Source organism: Cladophialophora yegresii (genome assembly GCF_000585515.1).
Source record: "Cladophialophora yegresii CBS 114405 chromosome Unknown aczIN-supercont1.4, whole genome shotgun sequence".
Taxonomy (NCBI): domain Eukaryota; kingdom Fungi; phylum Ascomycota; class Eurotiomycetes; order Chaetothyriales; family Herpotrichiellaceae; genus Cladophialophora; species Cladophialophora yegresii.
In genome coordinates this window covers 829,028-841,401 of record NW_006913048.1, presented here as the reverse complement: position 1 = coordinate 841,401, position 12,374 = coordinate 829,028, and the positions used below count along the sequence as shown (strand labels likewise).

At 55.1% G+C, this 12,374-nt stretch overlaps 5 protein-coding genes across 5 annotated transcripts; 2 read left to right on the top strand and 3 right to left on the bottom strand.

Annotated features, from left to right (window-relative positions):
- Positions 1–334: 334 nt before the first annotated feature.
- On the bottom strand, positions 335–1,054 carry A1O7_05620 (haloacid dehalogenase, type II; the record flags this gene model as incomplete). The annotated part of the gene is made up of 1 exon (XM_007759628.1): positions 335–1,054. One exon carries the CDS (start codon positions 1,052–1,054, stop codon positions 335–337), a length of 720 nt encoding a protein of 239 aa, XP_007757818.1.
- Positions 1,055–2,422: 1,368 nt separating this feature from the next.
- A1O7_05619 (uncharacterized protein) lies at positions 2,423–3,586 on the bottom strand (the record flags this gene model as incomplete). The annotated part of the gene is made up of 2 exons (XM_007759627.1): positions 2,423–3,373; positions 3,449–3,586. 2 exons carry the CDS (start codon positions 3,584–3,586, stop codon positions 2,423–2,425), a joined length of 1,089 nt encoding a protein of 362 aa, XP_007757817.1.
- A 540-nt stretch (positions 3,587–4,126) lies between these two features.
- A1O7_05618 (uncharacterized protein) lies at positions 4,127–4,894 on the top strand (the record flags this gene model as incomplete). The annotated part of the gene is made up of 1 exon (XM_007759626.1): positions 4,127–4,894. The coding sequence occupies one exon, from the start codon at positions 4,127–4,129 to the stop codon at positions 4,892–4,894; it is 768 nt and encodes a 255-aa protein (XP_007757816.1).
- Positions 4,895–5,392: 498 nt separating this feature from the next.
- A1O7_05617 (uncharacterized protein) lies at positions 5,393–7,000 on the bottom strand (the record flags this gene model as incomplete). Its single annotated transcript, XM_007759625.1, has 1 exon — positions 5,393–7,000. The coding sequence occupies one exon, from the start codon at positions 6,998–7,000 to the stop codon at positions 5,393–5,395; it is 1,608 nt and encodes a 535-aa protein (XP_007757815.1).
- A 3,315-nt stretch (positions 7,001–10,315) lies between these two features.
- A1O7_05616 (uncharacterized protein) lies at positions 10,316–11,887 on the top strand (the record flags this gene model as incomplete). Its single annotated transcript, XM_007759624.1, has 1 exon — positions 10,316–11,887. The coding sequence occupies one exon, from the start codon at positions 10,316–10,318 to the stop codon at positions 11,885–11,887; it is 1,572 nt and encodes a 523-aa protein (XP_007757814.1).
- Between the last annotated feature and the right edge of the window lie 487 nt (positions 11,888–12,374).

Here is a 12,374-nt window from a genome sequence, read left to right as displayed (position 1 = left end):
GTTGGGTAATTACACTGTGATCGTTTTATTCACCAAAGGTTGTTTCAATTAATCTTCAAAGCTTCTTCTATTGCCATGCCATCGTTGATGCTCGCGTTTTCCTTGCAGCACGATGGGCAATCTGTCCTCGTATTCTTGGTGTCTGACGGTGTAGCCAAAGACACAAGTACTACCTCACAATATTGACCAAGACAATGTCTTGACACAGTGTTTTGCTATGGTCGGGAACAAGCAGTACGACTGCGACGTGGCTGAATGCAAGCACAATGAGACTTTGTCACATTGTGCCCGGCTTCATGGGCCATCTTGCCTGCGACCGAAGTCCACAACGCAATCAATCCTTCTTCCCCTTCAGCTCCTCCTCCACGGCATCCGCCATGTCTCCCAACGTCTTAAACTTCCAATCATAAACAGCCGAGTCCCGGTTGCCCATGGTCCCACCGCGCTCGATCCACGACGACTTGATACCCATCTCCCTCGCCGGATGATGATCGTGAAACTGGCTCTGCGCCGTCTGCAGCACCTCGTGCTTCTCGACGCCAAACTCCTCCTTGACCGCTCTGAGCATGTACTCGAAGTTGCGACGATCAGGCTTATAGGACCCGACTTCCTCCGCCGTGATGATCCTGTCGAACTTGACACCCTGCAACGGCCCTGCATTGCTACCCTTGAAGCTCTCCTTGTCCACGTTCGAGAGGACCACGAGTCTATACTGCTTCCCCAGCCGCTTCAGCGCGTCGACTGTGTCCGGGAAAGCGGGCCACTTGCCGACCGATTGCCCAAAGGCCTTACTCTCTTCGTCAGAGGGGGCCGGGAGACCCAACCGCGCGGCATATTGCGGGTATATCGCCGTGAGGAGCTCCGAGTACAACTTGTCCGGGGTTTTGCCCTGCTCCGTGCTTTCGAACTCAAAGTATAGCTCGAGAGCTTGTTTCCTCGTGAGTCCCGCCTTGTTGGTGAGGGGTTTCAGGCCTTCTAGAACCCCGGCCTCCCAGTCAATTAACGTGCCGTACACATCAAAGGAGAGGAGTTTAAAGTCGGTGAGCTTCGACATTTTTCCGCTGTTTGAGTGGGCGTTGTTGTTGGGAGCTTGCAGTTATTTACGGCGCGAGAAATTTCTGCGGGGTGTAGTGTGTAGGAATTTATACCGCAATCCGAGAGTCGAACACTCTATATCCGTGGGTGTTTCCAAGCCTTTTTATGTGTGGGATCTCCGCCTGCGACTACCTTCCGCCGGTTCTACGATTTTCGATATTGCGGGTCGTCCTGACGACCTGCGAACTTTCAACTCGTGGGTGCGTATAATACTCAAGGATGAGTACGGTGTAGATCTGAGGTCATTCTTAATCTGCCAGTGGGTATCTCCTCCCCGTCGGATTGGACGCCCTATTGGCTACAGATGCCCCATTGCCGAAAGAAGAATTTTGATACTCTTGCGTAGCTAGCCGAGCCAAGGTCAAAAGAGACGAGGCGTGAGGGCTCCGACTCTAGCCGGCGAGCCCCGACCACAAATATTCGTCGTAGGGCGGGGCGGATATTCAAGGCAGCCTAGGTATCTAGTAAATAATAGCCGGGATTAACTGTGTGACCTCGTCTATTTATGCAGGTACCAGGTGCTTCGCCACGGTCGCGGCAAGGCATATGCGACTCACACCTACTCCGTACTCCGTATACAAACCCCCCTTGGCCTTTTCCGCCACTATCTCTGTGACCACTCGGTCTAGCACCTGCGATAATTATGTGTCGGCTACGTGCAGCTCGGACGGGACAACGTCACACGTATACGCCTTAATTAGTACATAGAATAATCATGGCCATGACCTTCCGGCGGGCTTACACAGCGTGGAACACCCAAGCCTTCTCCAAACCCCTGGCACGTATCTCCCACACCTTATACGGGGTCCTAGGCGTGCTTTATCAGCCTGTTCCCTGCAACCACTTTTCCCCACAACATCCCCGCCGACACACAAGATCTCAACCCTGACTGATTCCACATACTCCGATTCTCACTTGTGCCGTCATGGGGACCCTGGCCAGTTTCCCAGTCGACATCGATCAGTGCTCATCTATGGTGGCGAAGCAACATTCTGTGTAGTTCCCTGGCCTGGGAAAGCGGCTAGCCCGTGCAGTAGAGACGGCCGTCCTTGGAGCAGAGGCACATTCATGTGAGAGAGTTTGAGATCGATTAACCCGGGACCGCACTGTGCTCGAGGACAAGGATACGGCACAGCACACACATAGTAGACAGCATCTACACCACGATCCTGAGTGAGAGACCCCGAATGTACTAGCCACAATATGCCTCTTCATTTCCATCTTCAAATCTGCATTGTTCGTGCACACAGATCTAGCCATCTACCGAACTTTTCCGCACTCCTTTCGCCTACAATAGCCGATCGACACGCCCCTGCTCGGCATCTACCTACGCACTCGCCGCAAAAGGCGGCAACATAGTCGTAACAGGCGCAACCCCACCGGGACAAACACACCCGCCACTCGCACCCCCACTAACACTACTCACAGGCGGGACCGTACAGTGCGGACTCGCCGTCCAGGGCTGCGCCGAGACGGTGCTCGTCCCAGCAGCGACCTTCTCCGCCCTGACCAACACGGGGATAGCAGCCCCCGTACTCAGCGAGAAGGCCCGATGGCGGAGGACGCGCAAAAGGGACGCAATCTCGCCAGAGTGCGACGTGAACGATATATACGTCGACTTGTCAGCCCCAAAGATCCCGTCCAGTAGCGTTTTGGAGCGTGCGTCCTGCGCGGTGGACGTCTCGGCCGTGACGCCCGTCCAGAGCTGGTCTGTCTCGGGAAAGCCAGGCTCGAATTTGTATGTCGGGAACTGGACGTGGATGTACGTCCTGTTGGAGCGGCGGTCGCACGTGTGTTCCGAGATGCCTTCCCGGAGGAGTGCTTTGATGGTAGGGCGAAAGGGGCGGTCCTTGGGGAGTGGGAGGCCCGAGAACGTGAGGTTCGCGGTCGAGAGACACCGGTAGAGCGGTGAAGTGTAATACGTTTGCGGGGTGGGGATCTTTTCCTGCTGGATGCGCGAGAGCCAGAAGGCGTGCGCCGTCTGTGCTTGGGCGATCCCGTTGTCCGTGAGGTGCGCGTCGCTCCAGGTTGCCGTGGCGTTGCCGTCGAGGAGCGACCAGTAGCAGTTCCACGCCGGGGTGCCGTAGTAGGACTCGGCGGCGTTGTGCCAGCCTTCGCCGTGGCGGCCGAGGAAGAGAAGCTTGTATTGCACGTTTGAGGGCGCTGTCTTTGTGAGGTTGGCGACCAGGCCGGCGAATCGTTGCCACTGCGTCAACGAGGCGGCGTTTGCCCCATCGGTTGGGTAGGTTTGGTTGATCAGGCCGAAGTTCGTGGCCGTCTGTGTGTAGTCGCTCGTCAGCATGTTCATTATGCCTCCCTTGACTCGACTTTAGGAATCACCACCCTCACTTACATAGTCAAATGTGGTTGCGTTGGTCGAGTTGTCATCCTGCAAGAAGTAGCCTGTTATGGTCGAATATTGGATGTACGCAGAAGCAGAGACAGAACTCGCAACCTGACTGAGCACCAGGGCAAGAGACAAGCGAACCATGGTTCAAGATGCCACAAACGAACGTGTTCTACTGTCGTGCTGGGCATGAAATGACCTGGTCTTCGCACAGCTGCGGTGAAGCTTACCTTTCTCGCTTTATATTGTTGTCCTGGCTCGCGGTCGTTCTCCAATAGCACAAGTCAACATAGCTCTTCATAGACGCAACGTCACCGTGTCATCTCATGCATTGGTCAATGCTACCTCAGAGAACTGTAACCTGGCTGGATGATGGGCGCGCAGGAACCGCTGCCGGATGATATTCATTCCTCGCAGTCAAAACGCACCAATGAGAGATCTGATTTTGCGGGCGTGCCCGAGATGCTCTTTAGGCGCGACCTGCAGCCCGCCAGGGTCCGTCGCTCCACACAGAGGCGGGCAGTCAGTAGCCGTCCCGGCACACCTTCCCTTCTCCAAAATCCAGACCAACAAAAGTTCTACCGTATCACCGACGGAATCCCACTTAGGTATCTCAAACAGCAGCCCAGCCGAACAGCCGAACAGCCAAGGACGTTCTAGATGTAGCGGCTCACAAGGAAAGCTATGGTCCCAAAACCTCAAGCCAAGCAAACTGCACGAGGCCCCTCAGAAGCAGACATCGCCACGAACCGAGCCCGCGTCAACTACTCCGAAGCCTCGCGTTTAGCTAAAGCATGGCTCAGCGGGTTCACTTTCACTTCGGCCAACGGCTCCCATGACCGTGAAACTGACACGGATCAGCATGACGAGGAGGAGGCCGAAAGGGAACTACTCAAGCATCAGGACCGATACTCCGACACAGGCGGGATAGGATACCGTGCGCCGGAATCGTCATCGTCCACGTCCACGTCGGCCGCACGACCGGCGGTAACAGACCCGACGACCATGTTCCTGCGGAAACAGTTGCTAGGAGGTCGCAGTGGGGCTCGAAGTAGCATGGAAGTACAAAGGTATAATGCCACAGCTGGGCGAATCCGCTCGCAGGTGCACCGGACTGGAAAACAAGGTGATTCCGACGAGGACGAATCGCGGGCGTCTGTGAGTAAGGGGAGGGGCGCACGGCAGAATAACGTCGCCAAGGCCGTCTCTTCTGAAACAGCTGCAAGAACAAGGGAGACCGAGGAGATCCCCCGGGCTGAATCACTGGCTGGACAGAGAGCAGCGAGTGCCGATCACGATAGCACCGACATTGCCCTATCTACTCGACCGCCATCCGCGCAAGCCAAGGCGAGCAAGAAGCGTGGGACTGGGAGCTACCTGGACGAACTCCTCGCCTCCAGAGCAGCTAAGAGGCAAAAGAAGAACAAGGGAACGGGCAGCAAGCCCGGTTGAAGTCGGGCGAGCGCAAAATTCTTCATTTGAAGACGGACGACCGGGAAGAACTCGACATACCATTCCATCTTGAATGCAATGCACAGTAGCCAAGATCATTGGTTTCACGGTACAAGTATCAAGGCCACCGCCTAACATTTCGCGCAAGAGAGATCCCCGTCAAAGGTAGGAGAGTCCTGAAGCCTTCCTCAACGCATTACTCGTAACTTTGGGGCGAAAATTTCTATTCGCTCAGGTATCCAGTCTTTCACAAGATGAATGCGGGCTGCCAAGAACGAGGCAGCCGCCACAGAACGTCTCGAGATGAGTGTCGCTAAATCCAGAAGTCCTCCCTCAAAACTGTCCAGGCCAAATCTCCGTTGTATTCATTAAGATCCGTCACCACCTCGTTATATACAACGACACCAACGTGAGAGGAGACGCCCTTCTCACCTCGGCCATGACGTCGCTTTTCAGCGGCGAAAGAAGAAACGCCGCCTCAAAAGGAGAATATATGCATCAGATCAATCGTTTTCGTTTGCGGTCATCCTCGCGAGTGTGGCCAGGACCATCATCCTCGTTATCCTGCTCCGCGGTCTCCGCAGGGTTGAGCAGCGAATGTAGGGTGGCCATGCTACCTCTACGCGTGGCTGGCGCCGAATGTAGCTCGAAGTTGGGCCGTGGGAACCTGCTTCCTCCCAGCGCCCAGGACGACGCTTCCACTCCTAGCCCGACTGGAGGGGCCTCGGAGCTGGATGTGAGCGGCGGCGTCGGCTGGCTCGCCTGAATGACTGCCGGAGTCCTCTTGGGGCCGTTGATCTCATAGGAGGCAAGTTGGTCCCGAATCGCCTGATCTCCTGGTGCTTGTGGCGGCTGCTGGGGCGAAGAAGGCTGCCATTGGACCGAAGACTGCCCAGAGGCGTAGGGGGACCCATTGCCGTTGGCGGGCGGCCAGCAGTGTTCTCGGATATCAGCTGACGTGTGCCTTCGAGCCAAATTCATTGGTGGAGGCGTAACCACGGATGCCAAGGGATGCACGCTGGGCGGCGGCTGCGGCGGGAGAGCAGGCCGACTGAATCCTGGAGAAACGTGCGGTATGCTGATCGAGCCAAAGCGGCGTGGTGAGGAAGAAAATTGTGGTGGTATGGGTGGGACAGGAGGACGTAATCCCACATGCTGTGGCTCGATCTGGACGGAGGATCTTCGGCTATCAAAATTGTATCCCCTTGGCGAAAGCGGCGGCTCCAATGTGGAACTGCCGGGATAGAACGATTGTCGGCCGTTCTGCAAAGACTCTGGAGAGGTCTCCAGAGCGCGCACATATTCCAGTTGTCGCGCAATCTCTTTCTGCATTTCCGTAATGTCCCGATGCAAAGCGGATTCAGGCGACGACAGATTCTGAATTGCGCTAGTGAGATTGTGCGTCCACTGATGACATCGCACCAGTCCTTCGGTCAGAGCAGAGTACCTCGAGCTCAGCAATGAGTAGCTTTCTTCTGTCCTTTGCAGTCTTGCGTGCACGTCATAAAACGCTTGCTCGAGGCCTGCCAGACGCTGGTCGGTATCCGGCATGACTTCAGCAGGTGTCCCCGGCTGCGATACACCTGGTTTGGCATTTGAAAAGGAATCTCGGTGGATTAGCGTGTGACGAGAGGCGCGCCTTTTGATCTCGCGCAGACCCATCAAATCGCCCTTCTTGAAGCTGCCGTTTCCATGCTTGAACTCCCACAGTGCCGATTCCGGAGAACCAGTGTGGAAAACGTCACTGACTTTGTGGAAGCCATACATGTTTAGCTGCCGCACGAAAGAGGAGATGTTGGTGTGTTTGAAGTACTGAGCCAAGACTTTCGAGAACTCATTCGAGGGTGACATGACGAAGCTCTCGTTAGTGTTTGACCAGGAGATGAGGTGTTGAATGCTCTTGTCCTCCAGCATGCTGTAGAGTTTGTGGATGAAAGCTGTCTGGACTACTTTTGGTCCTTGTGACGCTCCCGCAGCGCCTGCAGCGGCATTGCTGTTTGCGCCAGCGAAGGAGCTTTGCTCCCTGTTGCCGTTTGAAATGTTGTTGTTGCTCTGCCCCTGTTCCATCTCGGGACTGTTTCCTTGCCCCGGCCCAGGCGGACCCATGTTGGGGGGAGCCGGAGAGGTCATGATAGAATCTTCTTGAAGTGACCGGGGCGAAGTATTACCATTGCTAGTATTGTGCGGGAGAATTGCCATAGACCTAGTTCTCTGTGAAGATTCGACAGGGGAACCGAAAGGGTTTCTAGGAGCGGGCTGAAATAAAGTACTCATGGCGCTTCTTTATGCACCCAGGCTTCCTGAAAGTCGAGCAACCGAGTGGGAAAAAGCGGTGCGCGTTGGACGTTTACGGAGTCCTATTCTCTGGTCATGCAAGGCATCAAGATCTTGCCTCGGAAGTGGAGCGAGCCACACATTGGGGGCAGTGAAGAGGTAGGGTAGGTGGGAAGGCGCTGCGTCTCGTAGTGGTCGATGCTCCTCCAGGCTGGCGGTCTAGCGATTGGGCGCAGGCGCTTTCGGGAGAGGAGGATGTCTCGGGGAAAGATGCCCAGGCGATAAACAGTCGCAGACGTGATCTCGTTGGGTCTCGGGTGGGAATGACTGCTGTCAAAGGATCGAGTAGTCGAATGTGGAGGTCGGACAAGAATTGAAGTGTGGGAAGTGAGTGGGAAATGAGGGCGAAGTTGGTGGTGGACGTGGACGTGGATAGAGTCGAGTCGCTGTTGGACGTTGCGGCTCTCGGGAACTGGAGGATGCAGTTCTAGAAGGAACCTCAAAAAGGGAGGAGGGTTGCGGCGTTTAGGGGGTTCGCGGATTGCCGGCAGAAGCAAAGCAGATCGCGGGGCGCGGGAGGATCAGGTGAGCGAAGGCTTAAATTGTATTGGTAAGATTATAAAGTTCGGTTGAGCCGTGGTATAACAGCAGGGGTTCAGTTGATTTTGAAACGTCGAGGTATCGTTGCAAGGAGTCGAGGTCAAGGATAAGGAGGAGAGCAAAGATGAGTGGGATGAATAATGCCTGGAAAAGTTGGAGACGGGCATGGAGATGGAGATTGGTGAGATCTACTCGATTCTACTCCTCTTACTCTGCTCTCGCTTTGAACCCGGAGGAGTGCGGCGGCTACGCGAGAGCCGGTCAAATGGCTGCAATGCAGACGCCGGCTCGGTGAGGTGAGATATGGGGCAGAGGCACGCAGTAGATTAAATGCGCAGCCGCAGTGTATCGGACGAGGGATGAATAATATCGAGTCCCTTGCCCGATGGAGACCGAGGGGCCGGATTGTGTCAAATGGAATTGAGTCGAACAGGGGTTTATATTGTCGCAAGTCGCCATAGCTACTCGTACGGAGTACGGAGTACAGGTGTATGGAATCAGGAGAGAATGATAATTGATCCTCGTCCCACTGATACATAGACCTGACCAGATGTTCAATACCAACTCAAATCGAAGTGAGTTGTGCTTTCCTAAGTATCCACCGCGATAGTCCGCGATGACTTGAAAGTAAAACCGCAACAGACCAAGGTAGTCTTTGAGAGCGCTGAGGAAGCCCGTAAAGGCACGCTGAACCTGAAAACTACGTATTGCATGAAAGACAGACTCAGCAAGGTGACAGCACAGGAGCGAGGGAAGAGCAGAAAACCGCAAATGCAGGCACTTGGTTCGAGGAACCCACAGTTCCAGAGCTGCAGAACGAGTGATAACTGTAACGGCTGTGCTAACAAAATCGAGGGACACGAAGCAGCCACGGGAGCTTTGCGCGTGGCGTGGCTGGCTCCCCTTTACTCGGACACAGTAGGAGGTGTCTGCTAGCGCCGCGGAGTTCTCCGGATGGCACAGGAAGCTTGCCGGAGAAGCAGTTGGCGGCTCCAAGACAAAGGCGCTCGGTGTCCAGGCGATCCAGACCCTCGTAGCTCGTATCTCTGTCGTCTCCGACTATTACCAATTATCTCGAAGTTGAGATAGACTTGAAGGTCATTCAAGGCACTGCAGTGTGCATACACCATGGGGTATACTGACCGCCTGTTGTGCTCATGGATTTGGCATCCAGCATCTCCACCAGCGCATTTGACCCAAGCCTCCGGCACTGGTGGGATCTGGATATTTGACTGACAGTCGCCGGACGCGACAGCGGACACCGGCATGTCCTTCACATCTCTGGACCCGTCGTCCAACAGATGGCAGCCTGCATGAAAGTTAGTGGATCCTCTGTTCTTGTCGCTCCTGCACGTCAACCACGAAGCGATGTGAACCCGCTTCGCCCTCCACCTTCATCGCCGAGAGCGCTCGTTTGGTGCATGATGTCGCCATAGATCTCAATGCCGCCAGATCTTCGGCTTGGTTGCGTTTACAACCAGGCTGGCTCCCCAAGCCTTGTGCTACCGTTACTCCTGAGCCCGCTCGCTTAAGGCATACCCCAACGGCGCAGATAGCTGCCTGGCCGTGAGTTTATTGCCCTGTCAGGCTTGACCACTTATCGTTTCTCAAGGTCGGGCACATCTGGAGATTGTACGTCAACGCCTTGGTTCTTCGGATAACTGACACACCGTATGCACCAATACTCGATCACAGATATGTCGCTCAGCCTCGATGCTATTGGAAGTTCGGACATGACTTCCATATGAGGATGGTGGGTTTGATGCTTCATCCTTGTCGTCGCCAGGAGGTATGCTCACCGCTCGGCGGAGTGTCGACCATCATGATTGCTCCACTTGGATATCGAGTGTTGCGCGAACTTTGGCTCCATTCGAGACGACATCCCAGACGTCGACCAGGCTCCAACTGCGTGCAGCACTACACCGAGATGTCTGTACTTGCGCAGAACGCTGACTGTGACACGGATGAGAGCCAGCTGCGTTAAAAGTACCTGGAAACAAGAAGGAGTCCGGTATACTTCAAGCTACGAGGGGTAGAGGAAGGACACCACGGCATGGCCAACTCCATGTGGAGCGCCAGCAATGATAATCTCGACTTGATGAAGATACCAAAGGCAACTTTCGTGACGTGTCACCTACTCTTGTTGGTACCTGGGCCGGGGAGTCCTTCATGCCACCTGAAGAGGAGGTATCAACTCTGGGAGACTTCGAAACCTACGCTTCTCTGGACTTACAGGTGCTAAAGCGCGCGCTTTGAGCATCTGCTTGCCCTAGAGTCGATGCAAGCAACATATCTTGCTGAAGAACACATGAGAGATACAGGGATCTTAGTATATGACTGACGATATTGCAGCCTCTCGATCCGTAAAGTGCAAGTTTTGGCGATTGATGACTAAGCTCCAGCCCGCGTAAAAGTTCCCCTCCACAAAATTCCCCATATCGAAACAATTTTCGTCGCTCTGCGTTTTTGCTCGACGAGTATCTTGACCTACAACGCCGACGCATCCTTGCAATCTAGCCCCAACGACCCATCGTATCAACGGCCATTATGTCGAAAACGGCGACAGCCCGGCGACATGTGCCTCTCGAAGACGACATCACAACCTCGGGTGGGAGATTGAGGACGAAATCAATCACAGGAAAGAGGAAGTCGAGGTCGGACGAGGATGCCAAGGGCGACGGCTACATCGATGCCCGATCTTCAAGGAAGATTCTGGCCATTGCACAAGATCTTGCAGAAGAAGACGCAGCAGACCGTCAGGCCGCCGGCGGAAGATTTGTCTCGCCCACCAACGCAGCATTTGCCTTCGACTCGAGGTTTGCTGGAGAAGATGGGGACGAGAATGAAGACACGGCAGCCCATGGACAATACGATGAGGAGGAGGAATGGATGCCCGAAGAAGACGAGGAAGTGGTTGCTGGGAATGATGAGATGGACCCGGAAGAAATGGCGGTCTACAAAAAGTTCCTCGACGACGGCGAAGAACTGGCCGACTTCGCGCCGTCATTAGCGAAGCTTTCGACAGCGGACCGAAGTAAAGGTGCGCCAGTAGCAGCAGGGGAGGGAGAGGAACCTGAGGGGGAGGGCGAAACCAGGAATCTGGCCGACATAATCCTGCAACGAATCGCCGAGAAGGAAGCCCTCGACGCAGCACGTGCTGGAGATGGAGAGCAGCCAGTCAAACACTTCGTAGGCGGAGGTGCGCCCGAAGACGCCATCGAAATCCCAATGAAGGTCGTCGACACCTTCACCAAAGTCGGCCAGATCATGAGTCGCTACCGATCCGGGCCGCTCCCCAAACCGTTCAAAGTCCTCCCAACCCTCCCTCAGTGGCCCGATCTCCTCAGCATCACCAGACCCGAAAACTGGACACCGCACGCCGTCTATCGCGCGACAAAGATCTTCATATCAGCCCCGGCAGCGACGGGTCAACACTTCTGCGAGACCATCCTCCTCGACCGCGTCAGGGAAGATATCCAGGAAACCAAGAAACTCAACGTGCACCTCTACAACGCCCTCAAAGCGGCCTTTTACCGGCCTTCGGCGTTCTTCAAGGGGTTTCTCTTCCCGCTTGTGCAATCCGGCTGTACTCTGCGCGAGGCGCACATCATCTCCTCGGTGCTGGCCAAGATCAAAATCCCCGTCCTGCACTCTGCCGCTGCGCTGCTTCGACTGTGCGAGATCTCGGCCGAGCAGACCTCGAACGTGAACAGCGAAGCCGCGGGTGCGGCGAATATCTTCATCCGCGTCCTGCTGGCAAAGAAGTATGCTTTGCCGTACAAGGTCGTGGACGCACTGGTGTTTCACTTCTTGCGGTTTCGCGCGTCCAAAGAACAAGACGAAGAGACCTTGGCGTCAAAGGAGGCGAAACTCCCGGTCTTGTGGCATCAGAGTCTCCTCATCTTCGCGCAGACTTACCGGAACGAAATCACCGAGGATCAGCGAGAGGCGTTGCTAGACCTCTTGCTTGCCAGGGGTCACAAGGATATCGGCCCAGAAGTGAGACGGGAATTACTCGCGGGCAGGAACCGTACGGGTGCTGATGCGCCGGGTGCAGGGGAAATGCAGGTCGAGGAGCAGGACAGGAGGGACGATGGAGACGACACCATGGTCATGTGAGCTTGATGGGATGACCCCTGGTAGTAACTCCTGAATTATGAACAGCGCAACGCGTCTGACGAGATGCGTGAATGAATGGATGATAAACAAAGTACCCAACGACGCATTGCAAGCGCCAAAATGCCGATTGCTTGTCGTGCACTTCTCTCGCTATCTTCGCCCAGGTTCGACATTGTCTACTTGAATTGCATTTACTGTCATATGAAAGACCCCGCTTCGCCTCTCATTCGAATCCTGCAACAAGCTCTGAGGCTGGCGCGTCTCCCTGTTCATAGGTCGATGAGGCGATTCGCCAACAGTAGAGACCGGTGTCGTGGGCAAGCGAATTGAATCGCTGGACCGACTTGCTCCTCCTCAAACAGATATCCGCGTGGTCCTACTGGTTGCCTGAGGCTTACAGGTTGTATCGTCGTTGGCCGGTGCTTCTCAGGCCCCTAGGCTCCCTTAGGCGATCAGTCTTCTTATTGTCCATGCGACACTTGGCGCT